At 57.7% G+C, this 26,651-nt stretch overlaps 1 protein-coding gene across 2 annotated transcripts in view; it reads left to right on the plus strand.

Annotated features, from left to right (window-relative positions):
* The window catches only part of PEBP4 (phosphatidylethanolamine binding protein 4), an 82,012-nt gene that overhangs the window by 38,608 nt on the left and 16,753 nt on the right, over nt 1-26,651 (plus strand). For both annotated transcript variants that reach the window (XM_075523490.1, XM_075523491.1), the window contains exon 5: nt 1,514-1,612. In XM_075523490.1, the coding sequence (XP_075379605.1) occupies nt 1,514-1,612 (99 nt within the window). The remainder of the gene's footprint in view (nt 1-1,513; nt 1,613-26,651) is intronic.

The raw sequence follows: 26,651 nt of genomic DNA on the forward strand, positions 1-26,651 counted from the left end.
GGCCTCACGCGGCGGCACCGTCGCAGCCCCTTTTCCATGCACGCGTCTCCGTGCTTGGCATAACCCCCCCCCCCGCGATGCAAATGCCTTGAGCCAGGCTGGGATTAATGCACCGGGGCAGCAGCACCTCGCTGGCCCCGCTCCCCAGGCAGGGTGGTTGCATGAGCTTGGGCTTTTCTTTGCAACTCTTGCAAGCTGTTTGCTAAACGGGTTGAAATCCGCGTTTTCTGGTTAAAACGGTTCTTGTTGTGGAGGTGTTGCCTGCGAGGGGGGCCGAGCGACGCGCGGCTCCGGTGGGCTGCAAAGGGAAGGGGCTACGGGTGATGTCTGGGCATGGCAATACCCCGGGGCTTGCTTGCCCCAGCCAGGGGTTGGGAAATAGAGTGAAAAGGTTGTCTCTGCCCCAACAATCTGGCTGTGAAAATCCCTGCCTGGTTTCACAAGCAACCGGGGGATTTAGCCGTAGAGCTCCAGCTAATTTCGGTGGGAACTGCACGGCTAAATCCCCCCAGCCGTTTATGAAACCTCAGCCCTCGGGCACGCTGGAGCGGTGCGTGGCACCGCTGGCGAGCTGACAGATGCACCTGGAGGTTTTATTAGGCTATAGATGGCTTAATCTGGGTGCTTGCAGGATAATCTGGTGCCTGGGGTCCTGCCAAATCCCCTGAGATCAGCAGGTTTTCTATCCACAGCCTCCAGAGGTCACTTCAAACCCAGCTCCATCCTCAGGGGACCGAAATATCCATCCTGTCTCGCGGCGTCGGTGGCACCCTTAGGTGCTGGACACCCTCGGTGGGGACCCGGGGCGGGCTGTGGGGGATGCTGGGGGCCGAGCCAGCATCGTCCATGAGTCCCTGCTCTCTTGGCCCGGTTGCCATCGCCCGGGAGAGGTACCCGAACGCCTGGGTGCGTGGCGAGGCAGCGCCTTTGCCTTCTTTCAGCGTCCCCGGCACGTCTTTCAGTTAGTCTGGGGTTGGTTAGGTGGAGCTTAGCACCTCACAGCCACCCTCATGGAGGCTGGGGCATCCAGCCTGTACTCCGGCTGGAGCTGCATTTCAATCCCAAAAATATCCCGTCCCCCTCTCGCAGGGATCGCAACCCTCGGCGGAAGGTCCCCTGTGCTGCCGTGCATCGCTCCGCCCTGCCCCACCGTAGGATGTGGTTAGGGGATGGCTGGCAGGGGAGGAAATTCTCTTTGGTGCCTTTTATTTGGAGGTAGTAGGAAACCCCTATTCTTCCTCTCTTCGAAGAGATTTAGATCGCGAGAAATAAATTGTCCCGAGCGGGTTTGCGGCCCTCGCGCTCCCCTGGTGCACCTTCATCGCTTGCCTTCTCTGCACGTTTTGCACGAATGCAACGGTCAAAGTGCGCGTGCGTGGGAAGGCGTGACAAAAAACTGCATTTTTGGGGGCCGATGAAACTCCTGGAGGGATGCTCCTCGCTCGCACACCGCCGGCGCAAGCCCCTGGTCCCGCACGCCGTGCCCGTAGCGCTCTCCTCTCCTCTTTTGCAGGGCAAGAAGTACGCGCTGGTGCTGGTGGACCCCGATGCTCCCAGCAGAGCCAACCCCAGGAACCGTTTCTGGAGGCACTGGCTGGTCACCGACGTCCCAGTGAGTCCCCCCCGAGGGTCCGCGTGTCGGGGCTTCCCCGAGCATGGGGGTGCCCGGGGCGTTCCTGCCCCGGAAGGTTGAATTCTCAGCACGGCAGCGTCTCGGTGAAATCCCGAAGGATGAACGTTTGCGAAAGAAATGTAAATGGTGCTCGGCGTGTAGGTAGGGGAGTGCTTCCTCCGGCTATATAGAGCGAAGCTGGTCCAAAAATATTGCTGCCTGGTTGGGGTTTTTTTTTTTTTTCTTCTTCTTCTTCTAAGGAGATGCTGAAAAAAGCCCACTTTGAAAACTCCCCCCCACCAGTTTTCTCTGCAGAGACAACCGGTCGTCTCAAACAGCTCTTGCTGCCGTTTATTTTTTTTGGTTAAAAAAGCGGTTTTGGTGAAAATCTTGCCGGTGCCAAATTTTCCTTTCTTTTTTTTTTTTTTTTTTTTTTTTGGTGAGAAAAGCTTTTCCAGCCCGGGGAAGCAAATGGGTTTGGGGTGAATTCCTGGTGCTTCCCAGCTCCGTGGCCACGGGACGGACGGACGGGACAGACGGACGAGCCCTTACCCCTGCAGCGGGGCATCGCTCCCCAACTGTCCCGGCATATCGCTGGTTTGCTTCCAGAAAGGTTTTGGAAAATGAGTTTGTTCCTCTGCTGTTCCTCCTTTTTTATCTCTTAAAAGATGAGGTGTTTCAGCCCTGAATCAATCTAAGTAATAATCTTAGTACTAAAGTCTAATTAAGATATCAATTAATTTGCAGCATGCATTTAACAAGAAATATCTCGTCATTCTCCTCTATTATTCTCTGAAATTACTGCTAAGGGCTTTTTGTACAGATACCTTAATTAGACTTTTTATTGTTAATGGGAATATCGAGCAAATTAAAATTGGATATTAATACTTTCCATGAATTTCATAATTGGCTGAAAAATATAAAGCATTCAGAATAATTGCAGAGATTTGTGTACAGGGCTTTTTTTTTTTTTTTTTTAATCCTTCACAGAAACCCTTCTGCATTTCTAACAACAGGGTCCTGAAAGTCTCTCATTAATTTTAATATTTACTAAACGCAAAGAAGCCCAAGCTCTTGTTTTCCCTTCTGTACACAGATCCTTCTGAGGCATTCGCTATTGCTAATTATTGTGGTTTTCTTTTCTTTTTTTTTTTTTCTTTTTTTTGAGTATAAGATCATTTAAGCAAAGAAGGGAAATGCAGGATTAAAACCAGTTCTCCAGCGCAAATGGAAGGTGGTTTTTTTTTCCCTGGCATTCGGGCGATTCGGTTTGCAGTATAAAAGGTCAGAAAGCTCCTTGCTGGGCCACGAAGGAGGGGGAAAAAGGAGATTTTGGGGAAGGAGAAAGGCTTTCCCTTCTCCAGGCACCACGTCTCTGCCAGGGATGGGGCTGACCCCGACCCCAACTGTTCCTTAAGCCTTCTCATCATGAGATAAATGTATATATATACATATATGAGCAGGGAGTTGGACTCGATGATCCTTACAGGTCCCTTCCAACTTGAGGTATTCTATGAGGCTATGATATATTGTATATAAAATATATATAGACGTGATATCTATTCTATATATAAATATATATAATGATATGATCTATATCCCATGTATATCTCACGTGCGTGCGTGTATCTCTCTCTCTCTCACGTATACGCACGCGTATATGCGTATAAATCTCCATAAGACACCACCAAACCCAGCGCCGTCCTCCCAGGGCACCAGGACAAACCCATCTTGCCCCAGCCCCGAGGTCAGTCCCCATTGCCGGGGGGGTCCCGGCACCCCCGGAGCTTTCCCAAAGCCCCAGCCCCGAATCCCTTCTGCGAAGCCGGCGGCTCCCCGGGCTCAGACACATGGTGTCTCGTTGAAATGCAGATCGTTGGGGGGTATATGGAAGTCTTGGCTCCGAGGAGCTTCAGCTGACAGGCTTATTTGCACACTGGCTCTAAAATAACCGTGTAGGCTTTACATGACACCTTCTGTTGCTTTGGTGCAGAGAGGGGCTTTCAAGTGCCTTTCTCCGGGAGGGACGGGGTGGCCGGCGCCATGGCTGGGGGGCTGCGAAAGCCCCCGTGCCCCGGCATGGCCCCGGCATGGCCCCGGCATGGCTTTGCCATCCCCGGGTTTGGAGGGAAAGGGCTCTGGCAGCGCTCAATGCCATTAGAGGTGCTGCAGTACCTTGGCACGCCACCAAGTTTGGGATTCGGCTCCGAATTTGCTTTCCCAGGTGGGTTTCGGGACGGAGCGTCCCATCCCCGGCGTTGCCGCTCGCCGTTCCTTATCAGCCGCTGCTCCGCCGCTCCTCCGATTGTCAAACACGAAGAGATGCTTTCACTCCCATTCAAAATAATTTAAATAAAAATGTTGCTACAAAGTGGAATAATATCTTTTGATGAATGTTTTTAAAGCCCTTTAGGTTTTCATGGTAATTTGCAGTGTAAAATTATTTAGAGATAAGAGCCAAATTAGCTCTTATAGGCGGAGGTCGATATGTCCCGTTATCCATGCAAGCAGTGTTTAAATATAATCAGCCTTTACTCTAATGCAGCATAATTGTTCATTTGAAATAGCTTTTTTTTTTTTTTTTTTTTTTTTTTTACTCCATTCAATGAGTCATTAAAATATTCAAAGGATAATGCAGTGAATTGGAAATGAATGTATCACATTATCCTGTATATACTGTACAGCATCAGGTAACCAGGCAGAGTCGGAACCAGTTTACAGAGAAATCCAGTAAACAAGGCTTTCCATTTTGTATTCAGCGGGGGAAAGAAAAAGAAGGGAGAAAATACTGCCCTTCAAATGGAAAGCTTTCCGTCTTTATTCCCCCTCCTTGGGGAGGAGGAAGGGGGAGGGAGAGAGCAGCAAATTTGTACTCCACTAAAGCCTCGCTGCTTTAACTTTATTTTTATCAAAATATGTTTGTAACAGAAAGTCGTTATGGAAACCAGTTCTGCCAGCCGGGAGAAATCCTGCGCCAGGCTGGAGCGGAGCGGGACCCACCGGGCGCTGCTGCCGCCCGCCCGGGCTCGGCTCGGCTCGCCCCGCCGACCCCTTCCCCGGGCAGGGGGAGCGGGGAAACTGAGGCACGGAGCCGGCCGGAGACCGGTCCGGGGTCAGACAGGGGAAGCGTGTCAGACGCGTTTGAAGGAGAGCCGTTCCCGCCCCGTCGCCCATCGCGTTAAATGGGGTTTCTCCCCACGGTGGGTGCGCTGGGGTCCAGCCCCTCGGGGCTGCCGTCGCTCCCGGGGCTTTGCAGAGCGGGATGGGGAACCCACGGGGGCGGGAGCGGTGGGTTTGGGTGCTGGGGGCCCGCGGCATCCCTGCCCGCTCCCAGAGGTGCCGGCACCACTGGCGGTCTTCACCCGCCGTGCCCGCTCCTGCGGTTGCATTTGTCGGAGCGTTTCTCCTTGCCGGCTGATAAACAGGCTCTGGGTTGCAAGTGTCACCATAGAAACAGGTGCTATCTTAAGCAAACAAGGGCTTTATTAACCTTAAAAGTTACGGGATTTTTGCACGATGAGAGGCTGGGAAGGGAGCTGGGGGGGCCAGGAGCTTGCCCACCCACGTGTCCCACTGAACGTCCCCGTCCCCATCCCAAAGGGACACCGATGCACGTGCTCTGAAGCAAACTTTTCCCCGTAGCGTGTTTATACAGCGCATGGTATAGGGGTCAAGCTTATCCAAAATGTTTGGATTTACTAAAAATAATAGAGAGCAGCCGTTAATTGCCGGCTGCTGTTGTTTCTGCCCTCGGCTGCTGGGCCAAGCACCGTACGGACACGCCGGGGACGCTTTTGCAGGGCACTTGCGATCGGGGCGCGTTCAGCATCCCGGCAGCGCCAGGTCCAGCCAGCGAGGAGACAAATCTTTCAGGGAATGCTTTTTAGTGGGTTAAGTGATGCTAGCAGGGGAAAAAAAAAATCAACGTTTGGGTATCCTGCAGGCAGGAGGGATCCCCGTTTTGGGAGATGCTGGAGCGCCGGGGCAGGTTTCCCCACCGGGATCCTGTCACCATCCAGCATCCGTGGTCCCCGTGTCCCCGAGCCGCTGGCTGGCTCCGCGATGCCGTGGGATCGCCGATCCCTGCCGCGCCGGTGGCACCCGCCGCCTTGTAGGGTGGGCCGGGGCGGATGTAGTATCGGTGCCGTGGTGTTGTTCCTCCTCGCCAGGGCCCTTTCGACTCTACTTTTTGGTGATTAAACCGAGGGTTTGAAAGGGAAAGAACAGAGAGAAATGTTGTTTTAATTGATGGCTTGGCTCTGTGGAATAGTCAGTTCCCCGGCGTGAGTCTCTGTCACTGCTTGTTAATGAAGCCTTTATTAATAAAGGGAAAAAAAACCTAAGGAAAACCAAAATAAGCGTAAGAGTTGCCGCTCGGGTATGGTTCTCTTCGCGCTTCAAGCTTCTTCGGTCCTCTATAGGCACGCGGCAAGGTCGCGTCCCCCCGAAACGCCGGCGTCCCGGCAGCGGCGGGAGCCTGGGCGCTGCCGCGTTTGCCGGGACCCGGTGCCGGCCCGCGGGGCACGTGTTTCCCTGACGAGGTTTGTGTTGAGCAGGTTTCCCGTGAGCGGTATCCCGAGTTGGGTGTCAACCGCTATTATTCACGCTCTGCAAACAGATGGGGTTTAATTGCTGTTACTGTCAGGCTCTCCGCAAATATCGTACGAAAAGGGCTTTTTGGCTAATTGTTTTAAAATAAAAGTTCAGAAACGATGTATAGAAATTATAGATCAAACGCGTTTTAAGAGCAAACTGTTTATATTACCTTTAAACACAGTCTTTAGTCAACAGCATTAGGATCAGCGAGCGATCGTACGATACGATGCCGCCCTAGGGCCCGCGATGCCGGAACAATATGAGAGCGGTAACGTAACTGCTGTGGGAAAAGCACCCCCAAAGCGCGACTGGCCCGAACGGAGGGGGAATAGAGCTGCTCGGCTGGGGAACTTCTCCGGCAGCATCAAGGCAAAGTGCTGCCTTCCCCGGGCTGCAGCGAGGGGAAAGAGAGAAGGGAGCTCGGGGACGGCCAGAGCCCCGGGGGTGAGCGGGAGGTGGGGAAAGGTCTCTTTTGCACGAGCGCGTGCGTTTGCACGAGCGCGTGCCTTCGTATAAGCGCGCGTTCGCGCGAGGCCATCGCCGGCACGGCCACGTCCCCAAGTTGGCCGCAGCGCTTCACCTTCTCGCAGCCCCTGCTAACCCGTCGCAGCCGCTCGCGCCGCAGGGAAACCCCCTCCCTGCGTTACTTTTTCCGCTCTTGGCGCGACGGCACGTCTCCGGCCAACCTCGGCGCCTGCTCTGCCGCCGGGGTTTGGGCCGGGAGCAGCCCGGCCTTGCCGTGCCCTTTGCTGCCGTGGTCCGTCAGTCCTGGGGTGCTCCGTCCCTTCCCGTGCTCTGCCCGGGGGAAATTCAGACTGCGAACGCCCGGTGTGTAAGAGTTAAACCCACCGCCACATCCCTGCAAACCCCGGCTTCCTCGCCCCGCGCGAGCTGCTGCTGGGCTGTCACGGAGCTGCCGCTTGGGCTTATTCTTGCCTGCCTTGTAATTAACGCTCTCAGGTAATTACACTCCCGAACCCCCTGAAAAGCTGCCGCTAAGCAATTCCCCCTGGGACACGGCAAGCGCTGAAAGCACGTGGGGGGACACGCAACGGCTCTGCTGCGTCTTGGGGAGCGGCCGCCCCGTAGCCCGGCTGGGGCGGTGGGGACGGGGCTCCGTCGCAGGGACCGAGCGCACCTTTGCTCGCTGCAGCCCGTTTTGGGGCTGGGAGGAAAGGGGGGAAAGCACCGAGTACCCCACCGTGTCTAGTTCCCAGCCCGTCCCCGCGCTCGCCGCTGTGGCAGGGCTGCAGCCCCCGTGCCCGGCTCAGCCCCCGGCGATGCCGCACCTTCCTCTTCCGCACCCACCGTGCCGAGCAAAGCGCTCGGGGCTGCGCTCAGGATGACAGGCTCTGCACAGACGTGCGTTATATGATTATTATCATTATATTGCCAAGGATCTATGATGAGCGAGATGATTACGACGGCTACAAAGAGGCTCTTGTACGCAGGGGCTGCCGGCAGCGAGCTGCTCGCAGTTTTTTCCGCTCAGCCCTGCGCGGCCCAGCCCCGTCCCACGGATGCTCTTGGCTTTGCTCAGGCCCTGCCCTCGCATAGGGATGAATTGAGGGTGAAGCCACGGTGCTAAAGCATTCAGCATCTAGAAACCCGTCTGGTTTGGGGGTTATTTGGGATGTTTTCACGGGCAAGACGCGGTTTGTTGCGCTTGCCGGGAGCTGCCCCGTGAATCGGTCCCTCTGCCTTCGTCCCTGCAGCAGGTATCGTCGCTATGCAGATGGGAATTAAGGTTTTTTCCCCGATGCTTCTATTTCATTTAACATGCAAAGGCTAATAATTTGTCACAATTCAATAAAGCGGAGGTTACAAACACTCTCGCTGCTGTTTATTTAAACGCTGGTTTGTTAATTAGCTCCTCTTAACAAGGAGAGAATAAATCAGATAAAATATACCAAACCGGTATGGAGATATTTTGCAGATATAATTTTATTTTCCAGCTGAGATGCTCCCGGCACCCAGGTGCTCACCGGCTCCCGGCTCCATCCCAACCCGCTTCCCCGGCCGCGGCGCAGGTATCGGCGTGCGGTGGCACATCGTGGCACCGCTCGGCCCGGGCTGATGCTCTGCCTCGTTCCATCTCGCTCACCAAAAAGGACTTTTCTGGCTCTTTTCTCTTGCTGCTGGGCCTCTAGCCCGGCCACGGCGGTGGCTAGCCCCGTGGCACGCCGGGTTCCCCCCGGTTCTGCTCACCGCTTGTTGAGTCTAAGGCGGTTGGGAAGAGGGGAAATAAAAATTAGGTCAAGAATCAAGTTGTGCCGATGCAATTGGGAGTTTGGGGCAGGTTCACCCGTCACCGTCAGCCAGAGCTGAGCTCTGATTTCATTGCCGGCCCCGCGGAGAGCGCTTGGCTCCCGTTGGCGTCGTGTCCCCGCCACCCCGGGGATATTTCGTATATAGTCTATGAGATGTGTCTGGGGATGGGGCTTCTTGCAAACTCTTGTCCGCGTCCCCCGTGAGCATCCGGATGGATGGAGCATCCTCCGGCGATGGCCGGAGGAGAGCGGCGGGGCCGTGCGCTCGCCGGGTCTACCTTGTGGAAGAGACGCTAATCAATGATTAATCGGGCATGTGTGGCTGTGTGGGAGCGATTTGTGTTGGAGGAGGGAACTCCTACAGCACCCCGGTCATGAATCATTTGAAAGGCAAATTTGTGCAGTTACCAAGGGAACGGAAGAAAGGAAGGGACTTCCCTTGCCGAAATGACTCGCGCTCTGATGCGGCTGAGAAAATCGCTCCAAAAAAAAAAAAAAAAAAAGAAAAAAAAAAAGAGTCGAAGCTGTGACTAAGCAGCAGAAGTTATGTAAAGCGCTCGCTGGGAAGTGCAGGGGAGGGACAGCACATCCTGCCGCTGCCCACGGCGGTGGCGGGGGGCGGCTGCCGGCCCCCTTCTCGCCTCCCCGGGGAGCGGGGGCGAAGCCGCGCCGGCTGGCCTGCTCCTCGCCTCTTGCCCTTGCTCATGCAGGTGCCTAAAAAGGCTGGGCACCCTGCCTTGGTGCCCCCGCTGGAGTGGGGCATCGTCCCCGGGCTGGGACCGGGCACCCGCATCCCCCACCTCTGCATCCCCCTCGGCCACGGTCCCCCGGGGAGCTGGTGCCGCGGCCAGCATTGCCGCGGGGAAACGTCCTTGCTCCGGCCAAGGGGTAGTTTTGGGGTGCTTTGGGGGATGCTGTGCCCCGTGGTGCGCTGCGGCATCACCGTCAGCCGGACGGGCGCGTGGAGCCGGGCTGTTTCCGTAGGGATGCGGGAAATGATGCCGCAGACTTTGCGGTGGGGCTCGTGGTGACGCTGTCATCGGCGGCCGATTCGGCACATCTCTGCCAGGGCCAGGGCTGGGCTCGTGGCCGAGGGTGGGATCCTCTGCTCTGCTCCCCGTGGGAGCTCAGGCGAGGACCAGGTACTCGGTTTGGGGCCTGGCATCCAAATTTAACGGTGTTCACCCAAATTTAGGGGTGCTCATCCGAAGGGCGTACGAGCACGGTGGAGGCACCGACCGCTCCTCCGCGGCAAGGGGATGCGGGAGGCACAAACACGCACCTTAAAAACCCAGGAATCCGGTTTCCCTCTGAAAACGCGACCCTGGGACTGTGCAAGGGGGAACAGCAAAGCCCCGGGGCCGCGGCAGCGAGATCCCCGGCATCATCTCAGCGGAGCCCCAGCCACGCCGGGAAGATGCTTGGGATCTTTCCAGCTTCCGCCTGGGAGCACCCGAACCCGGCGGGGAGCCGCAATATCTCCCGAAAAGGGAATGAAGAGGCAGCTGCACGGTGGAGGAAAACCCTCTCCCTGCCCTCCCCTGGTGCCACAGACAACCGGTGTCTGAGCGATTAGTCACCGCGATAGCGCCGAGGCTTCCCTCCTCCACAGCAGAGCCTGTCCCCCCACACAGGCAAGCCAGCTGAATGCTTAATTGGAGTTCCTCACACCTATCGGGGTGTAGCCTTAAACGAAGCGACAGCGCGATCAAAGCGCTGGAGTCAGACCCCGGGAGCCGCGGGTTGCTATGGAGTTTCTGGCTTCTGATTTTCAAAGAAAGGGAAAGGGGAAAAAAATATACGTCTATATGTAGCCATCCGAATTCTAAACCGGCGGATGCGGCCGGTGGAGCGGGGCGGGGAGGCTGCGGGGCTGGTCCTTGGGGGGGTCTGCTCCTCGATGGGGATGATGGTCCCCCAAAAAGGTGCTTTCTGCCCTGTAGAGCTGACAGCAGAGCCGAAGGAGGTTCCGTAGTGGTTCAGGAACCCCGTAAGGCTCCCGCAATCCCATGCGTGGGGAGGGGGGAGGAAAGCTCATCCCCGCATCCCGTGTATGGGGAGAGGGTAGGAAAGCTCAGCGTGGCGGGGCGCATCCCGCGGGACCCGGCCGCGGCTTTTGCTCATTAATTACTTTTGGAGCCGTCTCAGATGCGCCAGGAGAGTCACCGGTGACCGTGTCCCCGGGGTGGGAGGGCCGTCCCCACGCCAGCCCCCGCGGCTGGGTTAGCTCACCTGGAGGTGGAGTTTGACCACGGGATTAATTTTTCTCTCTGAAATTTACAGCGAGGATTTAAAACCAATTAAAGGCAGTTTCTCATCCCGGTGAGGCCACGCGCCGCGGTCTGGTTTGATCAGCCGGGGGACGGTGCAGCATCGGAACCCCCGTAGAAGGGGATGCCCGTGTCCCCCGTGCTCAGTAGCACCCCATCACCCACCACCTACAGCTTCATATTCCTCCAAAACATGCTTGGGCTCAACTTTCGGAGGCCTTAAATTGCAGTGACTGGGTACCGGGACCCGAGTCCCCGACGCTGCCCATCGCCCGGGGGAGCCGGGAGGTTGGCTTTCACTCAGGAGAGGGAAATTACGGCTTCGTTCCCGGCAGGAACAACTTCTTTTCCCCAAAACAGAGGCGCCGTGCAGGAGGGAAACAGGATATCGTTTGTGGTTTCATGAAAAAGTCGTCTTTTTTTTTTTTTTTTTTATTTTCATTCTTGTCATTTTGGGTTCTATTTAAAATTTGGGTATTCTGAGACAGAAAGTTATTTCAAAAGGGCAAAAATGCGTCAAGTTCCAGAAAATGGTAAAATCAGCTTGGTGTCAGCTTTTTATTTTTTCGGAAACACAGTTGTCCCCCACATCTCCCCAGATCGGTGCTGGGGCTGGTGCAGGATCCATCCCCATCCTGCTCCATCCTCACTCTGGTGCCGTGAAGGAGCATCCCTATTACCGAAATGCCATTTTTTCACCCCAATCTCTCCGCCAGCCGGTGGCACGGGTGTAGTCGGGGAGGGGGGGGGGGGGGTTCGCAACCCACCGCCGCGTCAGGGCCTCTCCACTGCCTCGGGCCCGACCCCGAATACCCGCGCGTGGGCAGGGACGATCGTTGAAGCCCCATCGATCCCGTCTGCCACCGCCCGGCGCTGCCCCAGCAAAAGGGCCCTTCATCGATAAAGCATCAACTCTCGCAGGGCGCTGCCGGCAGGCTTAAAAAGATCATCTGGAAGCGAGGGCTTTTGGTTCTCGCCGATTAATTAGTGCGTTGTAAATGACTCGGAAAGGAGGCGGCCGGTAAATGCGAGAGCAATTAAATCTGCAGTGCCCGCGCCCCTCCGACCCCTCTCCCCATGCATTGATCTCGCTCGGCAGCCTCTGGGGAAGCGGTGGGGTGGGCTGAGCCGGGATCGCATCCCCCTGGCATTGGGAAAAAGGCTTTTTTTTTTGGTGGGATCCGCTTCTGGCTCTCCGGGCAGGCGCAGCTGGCCGGCTCGCCTCTCCCCTGCAAAATGCAATGGTTTTATTCCCCGCTGTTTCTGAACGAGGGCCGGAACAAGGTAGGAGAGCGAGGAAAACCCTCCGCTGGCTTCCCTTGATGAACTGAGCTAATTTCTCTCTTAATGGTTAGCTACCGAGCTGAATGTGAGGCTTTCCTCCTGCACAGCAAACCCTCTCCCACACACAGACAAATAGGCTGAATATTTAATTGGAATTCCTCACACCTACAGGGTAAAGCCTTGTCAGTAGAAATATAGCCCATCGCCAGCTGGCATCCCCGCACGCCACCCACCTTATCTCTTAAAAAGAAATCCCTCCCCGTCCTCCCCCCTTCGCCGCACACCCACGGGTCCCCCCCGGCTGCGGGAGGATGCTGCCCTCCCGACGCTGCCCCCCTCTCCCCGGGGTGCCCTCTCGGGGACGGGGATGCCGTGGGAGGGTGCCCGGGCAGAGCTCGTCCCGACGGCCATCGTGCCGGGGGAGATGCCCGTTGCCCCTCGTCTGCTGCACCGCAGAGGCGCAACCCTCGCTGGAGCAGCCCGGATGGAGCTGCCGGAGCGAGCCCCCCCGGGGACAGTGGGGACCCCACCGCGGTCCCAGGCTGGTGGCAGGGGACCCAGAGCAGCAGAGGGCACTGCCGGTCTGTCCGCCCGCACCTCGCCCTGCCGGTGCCCGAGTGATGAAACGCTGGGCGAAGCCTTGCCCGACGCTCCGGGGCGGTGGCTGGCAGGGGGGTGTGCAAGCCCCCCAGGGTCTGCAAGCCCTGGAGCCTCCCGGGCGGGAAAGCCACCGTGTCCGCTCCCGAAAATGACTCTTCCTCCCTTCCCCACGCTGTCCTGGCTGGTGCGGGATGTAACCCCAGGGCGTCGAGTGCTGCCGCGGAGCTGACGGGGATGTGGGAGCCGAAGCCCTGCCTGCAAGGTGCCCCCATCCCGGCGGGCAGCGGATGGGCTGGGGCCCCGGGCTCTCCCTTGTGGTGCCGGTGCTGCTAACCCCGCCCAGAGGAATCCCCCAGGTCAGGTTTTCCAGGGATGGCTGAAGCCGGTGGCGGACACGGGACGAGGAGAGAGGCACCCCACGTCCTCCCCGTGCAGCAGCCAAAGCCTGGGGAGCACCCGGCTGCGAAGGCAGAGCGCGGCACTGGCCCTGCGGCGGCACGGCACGGCTGAAACCCTAACAAACCAGCCAGGCCCTCGCCGGTTTTCCTGGAAAGATAAGGAATGGGGCTGTGTGTTCCCAGCTGGAGCACGCACACGTGCACCCGCACACCGGATAGTCGAGGGTCTTGGGAGCCTGGCGCTGGCTGGGCGTGATAGCGGGGCAGAGATGGGCGCTGGGCTGCTGGTGACGGGGATGCTCGGTCCCGTTTCGGGATGCGCCGGCCTGACCACCCCGACTCGCGACTACCACGGGGATCGCCGGGTCGGTGCTCGGGAGCAATGGCAGCCGTCGTTAATGCTTCTGCCTCCGCTGCTGCAGCTCCTGCCCTGCCCCTGCCCCGTCCCACCTCTGCAGCGGGTCCTGGGGCACGGACGGAGCCGGCTCCAGAGCATCCCCGGGCAGGGAGCTGGGGAGGGGGCAGCCGGGCTCGGCCCCCAGCGAAAGGGCTCTTCCCCGGGGATGCGGAGCCTCCAGTGCCCACAGAGGAGGAGGAAGAGGAGGAGGAGGAGGGCAGCAGGTCGCGGCCCCCGGGAGCAGGGGGAGACGGCAGCACCGTGCGCTGCCTTTTGTGCTGCTGGGCTCTGCTGGCGAGGGCAGCGTTTGTATTCCCCCTTGTCCCCCCAATATCTCCTTCGGTTTCTGGCAGAATTGCTCTTTTCTCATCCCCCGTCTTTCCCTTTTTTGCTCTTTCTCCCTCGCTCCTTCTCCTCGTACCTCTCTCATCCCAGGTTTCAAAGACCCCCCCTCCATCCCCTGCAGGGACCTGCCGCCATCTGTGGCTTTCTTTCCCTTTCTTGTATTTTTTTTTAAAGTTTCCCCGTGTCTTTTTCTTAACGAGCCAGGTTAAATATTCCGTAATCAGTGTAATAATACACCTGGACTCGTTCGCGAGATATCTGCCTTTTGTACTGCGACAGGACATTAATAGTAATTATTCTGCTTTGTAATTGGAGCTTTAAATACTAATTCAAACAGCCAGAGGAAAACCAATTAGTGCTAATTTATCTCTATGTGTTTTGGAGAGCCTGTGTCTGTCATACTGTGAAGAAATAGGTTGGTAATTAGTACAGTTGGGTGGTAGATAGAAGTAATTATCAGATTCTTTCATGTTCTTTAAAGGAAAAAAAAAAATCTAAAGGCTGCATGACTCTTCCTTTCCAAGGAAGTTTGCACCTCGAAGGAAGGCAGTGCATGGTCCCAGCCAGCTCCGGGCTCCCCGGCTCTGCACGAGGCTCCTGGCCAGATCTGGTGGGCACCTTGTGCCATACGAAGCGATGACTGATCCCGGGGACGGGATGCTTTGGGCACGGCCAGAGCGTCCGAGGCCTCGCACGCCGGGTTTAGCTTGGGCAGGGGCGGTGGGGTGTCCTCGGAGGCAGCGAGCAGGACTGACACCGCAGGGGGTGGCAGGGGAACGCCGGTGACGAAGGCGTCCATCGGCCGGAGGAGCTGCACCTTTGGGTACGGCCGGAGGAACGCTCCCCCCGTCCTGGGCATTGCCCTGGGTAATTGAGCCCTGCGCGGCGCGCTTGAACCGTACCCTGCTTGTCTGAGCTGTGCCGTGTGTGCTTGGGCCATACCCTATGCCTTTGAGCCAAAAGCTGCGCATTCCAATCCTACCCTATGCCTTTGAGCCATACCCTATGCATTTGAACCGTACCCCATGTTTCGGGATCCTACCCTCTGCATTTGAGCCATGCTCTATGTGTTTGAGCCGTACTTTGTGTGTCTGAGCCAGGCCCTACGCATTTGAGCTGTATCCTATGCATTTGAGCCATGCTCTATGTGTTTGAGCCGTACTTTGTGTGTTTGAGCCAGACCCTGATGCGTTTGAGCCGTACTTTGTGTGTTTGAGCCAGACCCTATGCATTTGAGCTGTATCCTATGCATTTGAGCCATGCTCTATGTGTTTGAGCCATACTTTGTGTGTTTGAGCCAGACCCTATGCATTTGAGCTGTATCCTATGCATTTGAGCCATGCTCTATGTGTTTGAGCCATACTTTGTGTGTTTGAGCCATGCTCTATGCATTTGAGCCATACTTTGTGCACTTAAGCCATGCCCTATGCATTTGAGCTGTATCCTATGTGTTTGAACCAAAACCTATGCATTCGGATCCTATGCTGTGTGTATGAATCCGACGCTATGCATTTGAGCCATACCCCATGTTTATGGAACCTACCCTATGCATTTGAGGCATATCCTATGTGTTTAAGCCATACCTTGTGTATTTGAGCCAGACCCTATGCATTTGAGCTGTACTTTGTGTGTTTGAGCCAGACCCTATGCATTTGAGCTGTATCCTATGCATTTGAGGCATACCCTACATATTTGAGCCATACCTTGTGCGTTTGAACCAAAACCTATGCATTCGAATCCTACCCTATGCGTATGAATCCGACGCTATGCATTTGAGCCGTACCCCATGTTTATGGAACCTACCCTATGCATTTGAGGCATACCCTACGTGTTTGAGCCATACCTTGTGTATTTGAGCCAGACCCTACGTGTTTGAGCCAGACCTTGCGTATTTGAGCCAGACCTTGTGTATTTGAGCCAGACCTTGTGTATTTGAGCCAGACGCTATGCGTATGAGCCAGACCTTGTGCATTTTAGCTATACCCTAGGCATCTGGGGGGACATCGGCAGTGGCCAAACGGCCGCTGTCCCCATCATCCCTGTCCCCACCGTCTCCTCCTGGCACTGTCGCTTCGCTGCCCGGGAGGAAGCAGCAAGTTCCTCGAGGACGCCGGGCCCTGCCACATGCTGCTCTTTTTTTTTTTTTTTTTTTTCCCCTCTTATTGGATAAGAGGATCTCGAGGTTCTCTGTGCAGGGAGGATTTGGTTTGTGGTTACTTCGATCTCCCCCCGCCCCCATGTCGTGCTATTAAAAAAATAAATAATGCATGGAGTAGTTGTTCACCCCATCAGGATGTCGGGCTGAGCTAGACCAGGAGTGCAGCAGGATCTGCAGGAATTCATTAATGGCCCATTCTGTATTTCCTTGTCTCTTTAAAAACCCAGTGGAGTTACCTTGGTAATAATAAAGTGCACGATTCCAGGAGGGAGGGAACAGATTCTTATTTTGATTAAACGAATTTCTCCTCCTCCCCTCCTTGCCCCTTTTATTCCTGCCAATTTAAAATTTTTGTTTAGGGAAAAAAAAAAAATTATAAGCAAATGCTAATGATGGAAAAAAGCACATTTTTTCAAGGGAGGGGAGAAAATGCCATTGGAAGTCTTCTATGCGAAGAGATGCCGGGGGGCACAATATATCAAAGAAAATATAATACACGCAGGTTAAAACTAATGATTGCCATATAATTAGATGTGAACCATTGTGCTATAAATGTGTATTCTTCAGCGTGCTGTGATTTTACTGTAAAAGAGAGAGAGAGAGTGAGCGCGAGAGAGAGCGCACAAGAGAAAGAAAGACAGAAAAACACAGAACCCAGCAACATACTATAAAAAGCACTCTGTTGACTTTTCTGCTGTTTAGTATTCCTTGCCCGTACTCCCCCGGGAGTATGTAATTAGTGCTTTATGAAGAGTGCATTTAAAGCAGTTTAATATTCACCTCATTCAGTCTGAAACAATGTGATCACTGCTTAGACAAATCACTGCTCCTTACTGACATCCTCTGTCAGTACATTACCTCTGAAAAGACCTTTCAAGAGGCTTGGATGTTAATTAGTTGTCTATCATGTATAAACAGAGCAGTGAGCAGAAGGGCTGCACCAGGCCAAAGACACAGAGGGAAATACTGGAAATACTTTTTTCTTTTTTTTTTTTTTTTTCCCTCCCCCTTTAATGAAAATTCCTGGCTTTCTCGTCCCCCCACTCCCCAGTTTGCTGGCGCTTCGCAGAGTTTTGCGTGGCCTGGAGCGGAGCCTGGGTTTCCCTGCCGCTGGGTGCCCTCCCAGGGATGCTGAGCCGGCCTGGCCCCGTGGCTTCCCACCACCCCGGCTCTGCAGGCAAGGCGGTGCCGGGCCCCGGCTGGCCCATGGAGCATCCTCCGCTCCGGCCGGGCACCTGCTGAGCCGCCCTGCCGCCCCCCGGAGTGTGAGCATCCCAGCCAACAATCCAGCCCGCATCCCAGCCCTGCATCCCAGCCCTGCATCCCAGTGCTATATCCCAGCCCTGCATCCCAGTGCTATATCCCAGCCCTGCATCCCAGTGCTATATCCCAACCTTGCATCCCAGCCCTGCATCCCAACCTTGCATCCCAACGCTATATCCCAACCCTGCATCCCAGCCCTGCATCCCAGCCCTGCATCCCAGCGCTATATCCCAACCTTGCATCCCAGCCCTGCATCCCAACCTTGCATCCCAACGCTATATCCCAACCTTGCATCCCAGCCCTGCATCCCAACCTTGCATCCCTGTGCTACATCCCAGCCCTGCATCCCAACCTTGCATCCCAGCGCTATATCCCAACCCTGCATCCCAGCCCTGCATCCCAGCCCTGCATCCCAGCCCTGCATCCCAGCGCTATATCCCAACCTTGCATCCCAGCCCTGCATCCCAACCTTGCATCCCAACGCTATATCCCAACCCTGCATCCCAGCCCTGCATCCCAGCCCTGCATCCCAGCGCTATATCCCAACCTTGCATCCCAGCCCTGCATCCCAGCCCTGCATCCCAGCGCTATATCCCAACCTTGCATCCCAGCCCTGCATCCCAACCTTGCATCCCAATGCTATATCCCAACCTTGCATCCCAGCCCTGCATCCCAGCCCTGCATCCCAGCGCTATATCCCAACCTTGCATCCCAACCTTGCATCCCAATGCTATATCCCAACCTTGCATCCCAGCCCTGCATCCCAACCTTGCATCCCAATGCTATATCCCAACCTTGCATCCCAGCCCTGCATCCCAGCGCTATATCCCAACCTTGCATCCCAACCTTGCATCCCAATGCTATATCCCAACCTTGCATCCCAGCCCTGCATCCCTGTGCTACATCCCAGCCCTGCATCCCAGCGCTATATCCCAACCTTGCATCCCAGCCCTGCATCCCTGTGCTACATCCCAGCCCTGCATCCCAATGCCACATGCCAGCCCTGCATCCCAACCTTGCATCCCTGTGCTACATCCCAGCCCTGCATCCCAACCCTGCATCCCAGCGCTATATCCCAACCCTGCATCCCAGCCCTGCATCCCAATGCCACATCCCAGCCCTGCATCCCGACCCTGCATCCCTGTGCCGCATCCCAACCTTGCATCCCAACCCCGCACCCCAGCGCTACATCCCGGCCCTGTATCCCGGCCCTGTATCCCGTCCTGCATCCCAAGCAGACAGGGATACGCAGCTGCATTCCCCTCGGCTGTCGAGCCCTGCGTTGCCGCTCCCTTCGGAAGCGCAAAGCTGCCGTATTTCACTGAACGTGGAAGCGCCCCAGCCTAACGAGCTGCCCGAGCTGCTCGGCAAGACGGGGCGGGGGACCCCCAGCCTCTCCCGGCAGCACCTCGCCACGGTTAGGGATATTCCCACGGCCACGGCGATGCCGCAGGGCTGCGGGGTCCCGGCCCCTCGGCTGGGGATGGGACTGGGCGCCTGCCAGCGCGGGAAGGTGCTTTAATCCCAGCACCGACACCAGTTTAGTGACTGAACACGCTGAACCAGCGCTTCTGCACCTATAAAATGTGGTTACTGACACCCACCCAATTTTCTAACATGCTTGGAAATGAATGGATGGAAAATACTATAGGAAAAGGAAGTATTGCTATTTCAAACAGAGTTTAGCTTAGCGCAGTGGCTTTACCCAGTGCAAAGCCCCGTTGGTTTGCTGCGGTGCTCGCTTTATCGATGCTGATACGCGGCTCTCGCTGGAAGGGATGCGCCGGCCGTCGTAGCCCTCCTCCGTGGCACCAGCACGGGGGGGACGAGGGATGGGGGGAGCAGGTGGGGGACCCAGCTTAGGCACCCTTATTGCACCCCAAAGCGGCTCTTTAGCAGTTCATGGAGTCTCTTTCCGTTTTCCGTCGCTGCGTCCTGCCGTCCCGGGTTAAACGTCTGGCGGATGACGGCGGCTGCCTCACCCTGCCTGCTCCTGGCTTTATCTTCTCAGGGAAATCCCGCAGACTGGGGGCAGCGCCGGGCCCCGCTGTGCGTCGCTCGTCCCCCGCCCAGCTGCACGCCTGCAGGATGCTCCCCACGCTGCCCGAGACCTGCCGGCCCCGAGCCCTCCTTCCCGGGGGCAGCTTGTCCCCCACGCACATCCCTGCATTCCCCCTGTGTCCCCCCGCGTGTCCCCGCTGTCCCCCCACGCCCCCTCGCTGGGTGCAGCGGGTGCAAGGTGGAGGCAAGGCACCGTCCTGGGAGCCGGTGCCGGCTCCGCTTGTGGCTCCTCAAGCCTGGCCTCTGCGGCGGGGATGGAGGACCGGGAGCCGTGGGAATCCTATTACCGGCCTCCATCTGGCAGCCCCCATTTGCTCACACGGGCGCTCCGGAGCCAAATCCAGCAAAGCCAACGCTTCCCGGGGCCGGGGCAGCCGCTCGCTCCCCCATGGAGGTGTTTAAGGGGCAGGCAAGGTCCGACGCCGTCCTTTCCCTTTGACGAGCAGCAGACACGAACTGTTGCTCGCTCTGCTGCTGGGAGCAACAGCCAAGGCTTGAAACCACGGGTGGTTTTGGGTGAGAGCCCCCCGCATCCCATGGCCGGGCTCCCCATGCATGCACGGCCCCACGCCACGGTGGGGACGCACCGAGCATCCCCATGGGATGCCTCCCCGAGCCTCCCCGCCTGCCTCGCCACCGACCAGCAGCTCCACAGCCTCCGGCTTAGGGTTTTTCCCCCTTTCTCTCCCTTTTCCACCAGTTTCTTTCCCCGGCTCTCTTAGTCACAAAGGTGAGGCACTGACAGAGACACAGACATCAAAAACAAGAGGTGATGAAACGCCGGGAATAATTAAGTTGCACTAAATCACTGGGCCCCGGTGGCACCCTGCCAAAGCGCTGAGGAAACTGGAGCACGAAGGAGCCGAGTTATTATTAATAATCACCAGCGCCCTCGTGAACAACAACCTATTTTGCACCTCTCTGTACCAAAGGAGTGGGAAGGGAGCAGCCGGCCGTAGGCACCGGGATGGGGAGAGGACCGTCAGCTTGGGGGACGGAGCAGGGGACAAGAGCCCCAGCTCTTCTTCCCGCTGGCTCTGTCGGTGCACGGCGCTGCACGTCCCACCGTGTGCAGGCATACGCGGGACCGGATCCATCCCGGGGCCGTGGGCACCGGCCGGGCTAGGCTGGCCGTGCCGCAGGCAGCCCAGGGCCAGAGCAAGTCTGCTCCCGCCGCGCATCCTCCACGCAACCCCGAGCCTTACGTAAGGGCGGCCTTATCCGCCTGCCATCAGGGCTCATCCTCGCGCTGGGCTACAAGCAAGAGCTCCCGTTCCCAGTGTGTGGGTGAGCCTGCTAGCCCCGGGCTGGGCATTGCACAGCTCCTGCACCTCTGCCCGGCCTTGCTGGCAGGCTGTTTGCACGACGCATGCAACAGGGCTGCCATTGCCTGCCGTGCAATACCCGATCGGCAGCTGATAGCGGGCCAGCGTGCAGCCGGCGTAGCCCTGGCTTTGCAGGGTGTTTGGGACGCGTTTCCCCTGCGTCACGCCAGGCTTTCACCCTTCAAAGCTCTCGGGAAGGTGCTGCTGGGTTCGCGGGGCTTGCTGCCTTTGCTACTCCACAGCCCCCTCCGGGTCTCACCTTGATTATGTGCTTTAAGGACCGAGGGAAGCCCCCCAGCACCCATTGCTGGTGGAGGTGCTGGTGGAAGGGATGCTCCGGCTCCCACAAGCCGTCCTGGGTACCACGGTGCTTTATGGGGAGAGGAAAGAGACCTTAGAGCAAAGACTCCTTCTCCAATGACTGCTGAATCGATGGCTTTACACCGCGTGGCAGGGCAAGGCTCGTTTTAGGGTTTGATCCCACTTGGCTCCATCTCTGCAAGAGCCCGGGCAGGCTCTTCGCAGGGTTTGGGGTTGCTTTTGGGTGCCACGTGGCCGTGGGCAAAGCCTGGGCCCCCGCTCCCACCGCCGTTGCCGCTGGCATGTGTTTCGTCAGGGGAACCGTCCCGACCTGGTCAAAATCCTCCCTGGCAGGGTAAACCCAACGGTGTCGAAATTTCGGAGAGCTGTAAATCTAAGGTGTTTGTAAAACCTTTAAGCCTCCGTCTGCAATGCGCAGGTAAAGCTTTAATTCCCTGACAATACAGAGCTAATTCCCAGCTAAATCCTTAATTTAATCCCACTGTAGCCCCGTGAATTCGGCTCTCTGCAGCCCAGGTCTTGTCTGCAGTGAGCAGCATCGGCTGCCTGTTGCAGCATCCGCACTCTTCGGATGCAGTCTGTGTGCTCCCGGTGGAAAAGTCCCCTAAAATAGCTGCGCCCCAGGTTCTGGTGCGTTTACTCAGTTGATCCAAACCTTCGAAATGCCTTTTGCATCTCTTCAAAATAGGAATAACCGCAGCTCCTGCATCCCCGCAGTGCCCTGCGCCTGCCCTGAGGTTGCAGCGTGCAGGGGGACGGGGAGGCAGGCAAGGAGCCACCCAAACCCGGTGTCCCGGCTGCGGGCCAGCCCTCCCTTCCTCTAAAACGGCTGAAACGTTTCCAGATGATGTGACATGTTGGAATGAGCCCGTTGCCTGCTCCAGCGGGTGCTGCGAGGCTCGTGAAGCATCGCCAGCAGCCGCTGAAAGACTTTCCCCCCGGAGCCTGCTGGAGCTGATCCCCGTGCGATAGCAAGAGGGTGCAGCTGCGGAGAGACCCAGCCGGCACGGAGCGGGCGGCGGGGACGCCAAGGGAGCCCGACGGGTTTGGGTGCTCATCAGCATAATGATGACAGTGCTGGCGATTGCTCCACGCGTTGTACAATGCGGGTCCCAGCCGCTGGGAGAACGTTTCCCAACCTGGCGAAACCTGTACGAACGACCACCCTTTCTTAAGCAATTTTCCTGACTCAAGATCCCACCCCGAGTCAGCGGGAGACGGCTCTCTGCTGCCTCTTACAAAACATCTCCATCCAAACAGGTTTCCCCATTAATCCCTCTTCCAGAGATATTTTTTTTTTTCCCCCCTTCTTTTTTTGGGGGTGACCGTGGGTGCTGTTGGCTCTTCAGGAGGGTGTTCGGTCTTGTGTCGGGCCACGGCGCTGCATTGACGACGTGGCTTGGCTTTCCTCAGCTGGGGGGCCGAGGCCAGCCACGGCATCAAGCACGGATTAACCAAAATCGTGCCCTTTAGAGGAAAGACTTTCCGAGGGTGGGAGGAAAGGGAGCGGCTCCTCTGGGAACTGGGAGAATCCAGGTGAGACACGGGGAGGGACCGTCCGGCAGTGCCGGGGGATGCTCGGCCCTTTTTTGTATTAGCGGCCCAAATATTGAGCTGGAGCAAATCCGGAGGACAACACCGTGTTCACCTCCCCTGGATTTACAGCGGATTTCTAAGGGGTGAATACTTTTATAGATGAAGGAAAAGTTGCTCATTTATTTCAGTGCTCAGCGAATGGTCCCGGTGGGCTAAAACCCATCAGTAACAGCTCCTGAACACGCGTGTGGAAACATCTGCGGTTGCTTCTAGCTTTATAAATGCATTTTTCCCTCTCGGGGATGACCCACCGCTACCTCGCACGTGTCCTGCCAGGCTCTGGGCCCGGGTGCCGGGAGGTGAAGGGTTACGCAGCCCCATCTGCTCGGCTCCCCATTTCACAAGGGCGGGTTTGGAGTTTTACTACAAGTTTCAGACAACGAAGGTGTGTCTGCGCTCGGTGCCTGGTTTGCCCGTTGGGTAGGCGTCGGGTTCAGCGCCGTCTTGTCAACACTTGAATATGTTGAGCATCACTCACAGGGCATTCTGTAAGAAACCTATTAAGTTAATTACCGAGGCTTGGTGTGTGTGTGTGTGTGTGTGTGAGAGCGAGCGTGTGCGCCTCTCCTGTAAAAATTTGGCTTTCTTCGTTGCAAGACACTTCTGATGCAAGCCCCGGCCTCTTGGCGTGATGACATCTTGTCTGCTGCTATAAGTGATACAGGGCTCGCGTTGTGCCGCCTGCAAGCCGAGAGGCTGCGAGCTGGTTGTGGGGTCGGGGTCGGACCCCCACCTAGCCTGCCTCGGGGATGCCCACCCACGCATCGGGACCTGCTTCGGCTCCCTGCGGTGGCCCTGGTTAGGAGTTAGGATGTAGATCGGTCCTAAATCTGTGGGGTTTGAACTCAAACCAGGCTGCGCTGCCTGCGTGGGGCCAGCTCGAGCATCCCTGTAGGTAACAGCAGCTCTCGCGGTCGGCTTATATCGTCATTTCTGCTTCATCCGAGCACCTGGGAAAATGCAATTTTGACCCCTTGGTTTGGGAAGAGGGCTGGGAAGGGACCGCTTGGTCTTTATATTTGCACTGCCACCACAAATAATCGGGGCTGGAGGGAGGGAGCTATTGTTTTGGGGGCTGGGGGGGCTGTCCCAGCCCCGGCTGGCAGGAAAGCATGGTTTGGTCAAGGAGATGGTGCAGAAATAGCCTCCGGCAGCACCAGTGGGCATCCCTGGGGGGAAACCCCCTCCGCTTCTCCTCTCCCCGCTTCCCACGAGCCTCTCCGCCACTTTTGCACACACCCCCCCCCCCCGCCCCCGGACAAGGAGCCAGGGGTCCGAGCCCCAGCCCGGAGAAGAGCAGGGCTGTTTGAGCGATGGTGAAACACCGCACGTGTCCGCGCTGCCCAGCCCCAGCCTCGCCATCACCTCCCGGCTTTCCCCGCGTCCTCGCCCAGCCGGGCTGAAAAAGGGCCGCTGCACGCCTCGCCGCCCCCGAAATACGTCAAAAATGAGTTTTCCCTCGCCGGAGCCCAAGTGCTGGCTCCTAGCTGCCAAGGTGGTTTTTTTTGGGAGGCGCATGGGGCATTGCACAAACAGCCCCCGGCGCTTGCACGCGCCCCAGGTAGGGCGGCTTGGCCCCCTCCTTCCCGTGCCGAGAGCATCCCACGGGAGCCCGGATCCGGTGGACTTTTATGGAAGAAAGGGAAGTCCGTGGCACCGCCGGAGCAGCCTTGGCAGCTGCAGCGCTGAGCGCCCGCCAGCCGTGCAGCAACAGCAGCGCCGCTGCCGTTAACCCCTCGTCCTCGGGACGGGCGATGCCAGACCTCTGCCTGCACGGCTTCTGCCTGCAGGCAGCCGCTGCCTGCTGGGGTGCAGGTCTGCGGCGGGGGGGGGGGTGTGGGAGGGTCAGCAGCCCCGGTGCAGATCTGCCTTGAGCCGGGGGCCGTAGGATGCTCAGCGGCAAAAAGCGCTGGCGAAAAGGCGCGCTTGGCTCTTTCCCATCGTCTAAATGGATGCGAAGGGCTCGTGAGCGTCCCAAAGCTCCATCCTTCAAGAACCCGCCGCTCCCCGAAAAAAAATAACAAGCAGGAGGGAAGAGGGGGGAGAGCTCGTGCTGCTCCAGCGAAGGATGTTTCCTGTTGGAGTTTCTCCTGTCCCAGGGGCTGCTCTGGACTCTCCCTCCAAGTGCTGCCAAGTCAGGAAGTGGCTTGGAGGGGGGACGGCGAGGCCGAGCCCACGGCAGCCCGGATGCGCTGGCGAGGGCCAGACAGCACGTTCCCCTCCCGGCGGGTCCCGGCCGGGGCTGTCGTCATCAGAATGCGAAGAGGAGACTTTTTGGCCAACGGAAGGAGGGAGAAGAAAAAAAAAAAAAAAAAATCAAGAAAAAAAATCAACCCCCCCCAACCCCACGCTCCTTCCCCAGCGCTCCCATCAGATTAGCGGAGCCGAAATAGCCAAGTTGGCCCAGAGCAGTGGGAGGGCTGGCACGCGCGGGCTTTGATCTGCCCCCGCGCCCAGGAAGGTGGCTGGGCCGGGGATCAGACACCCCAGGGAGGAGGAATTTGCAGGGGAGGTTTGCGGCGTGCGCAGGCACCCACGGCCGCCCTCCAGCCCCGAGGTGCCCCCCCCCGCGCCGGGGCTTGGCTGCCAGGGCGGGATGCAGCATCCCCGTAGCGGCCGGGAGAGCGACGGGCGCGGCGTCCTGCCCGCCGGCTCACCAGGCTCTGTTGGTCCTCATCGCCGGCTAGCACCCCGCAACATCGGGGCTCGTGCCCCGGTTTCGGGCCCTGGGCTTTCAACCCCGGTTGTCGCCGGTGCATCGGCGTGGACCCGGCCTTTGCAGCACGTCAGCGGTGCAAAAACCCGCTCTGAAACGCAGGACCACCCCGGAGAGGTGGGAGGGGATGCTTCTTTTGGGAAGGCTGGCTGGTGGCTGGAAAACATCAGGTTTTTCTGTCCTCCCAAAGCCTTGCAGCACGGTAGGAGGTGGCGGGGCTGTATTTTCATCCGTAAGAGCCTCCCATCGTGTCTGAGAGTAGCCTGCGCACCGAGCATCACTGCCTCCAGCACCCATGGGCTCCTGCCCTCCTCACCATCCTCTCCTCTTGGACCAGGCTGAAGCTTGGAGCATCTCTGCCAGCTTGGTTACGCCTTGTGGAGTGATGCACGGGACACGTGCGAGACGTTCAGGCCCACGTGCCCCACGGACGTATTTATTACTGTTTACTACTGCTTGGACAGTGGCAGCGCTGGGAACGTGCTGGTGCTTTGCAACCACCGGAGCAAATATATTCCCGTCCCCAAAGGCGAAGCCGTGGGCAGAGTCTCCCCGTGGGTGCATCCTCATGGCTGGCCTGCGCCTGGCCCCAGGGGAGGGTTTCAGTGCAAGCTCTGCTCTCGTCCACACAGAATCGGGCTACAGACCTTTAAATGACTGAATTAGGCAAAATTTGGTGTTTCTCCAAGAATCCTCCGGAAATCTGCTGCTGGAAAAGCAAGCTCATCTTAAAGCTACATGCAGGCAGAGCAAACAAGTTTTTCGCTCTCAAGAACTGTAGAGACCCGGGAAAAGGCTTTTTCGGTCCTACCCAGCCCTTTTTCTGGCCAGTTCAAGCTTGTTCCCCGCGTTGAAATCTCGGGGGCTTTGCTCGTGGCTTTGAAACCCCTCATCGCGCACCTTCCTCTGGAGCTGTTGCAGCGTTTTGCAGATGCCCCATCAGAACTGGGGGTGCCGGGGGGGCCCCAGCGAGCGCTGGGGACATCGAGGGGTACCTGTCCCCCGGCCCCATGGGGGGAATGGAGGGAGATCCCGGCGGAGCTCCTGGAGAAGGACCGGGGCTTGCGCCAAAGCCCGGCGCAGCAAAGCAGCCGTGGGGAGCGATGCAGGTGTGGTCCGGCGGCTGCTGGGAAAATCGGTGTTGCAAGCGGGGTGTTTGAGCAGTGCCACCCTGCCACAGCGAGCAGAACCTCGGCGAGGTGCAAAAAGTGCCCTTCCCCTTCTGCCCCCCGCACCTGAGCCATCCTCAGGCCTTCCTCCTCCTCCTCCTCCTAACCCAGCACCGCTTCCCACACCGGCACCGCAGCCTCGGGCGTTATCCCCCCGGCACCCAGGAGGCAGGGGGTGTCTGCGGGAGGTCCCGGCTGGATCGCGCGCGGCACGAAGCCCACCCCAGCCCTCCCCTCGGCGGGCCAGCACCGGGCCAGTGGGTCAGGGTG

Source organism: Mycteria americana, chromosome 23, assembly GCF_035582795.1.
Source record: "Mycteria americana isolate JAX WOST 10 ecotype Jacksonville Zoo and Gardens chromosome 23, USCA_MyAme_1.0, whole genome shotgun sequence".
NCBI classification, from domain to species: Eukaryota; Metazoa; Chordata; class Aves; order Ciconiiformes; family Ciconiidae; genus Mycteria; species Mycteria americana.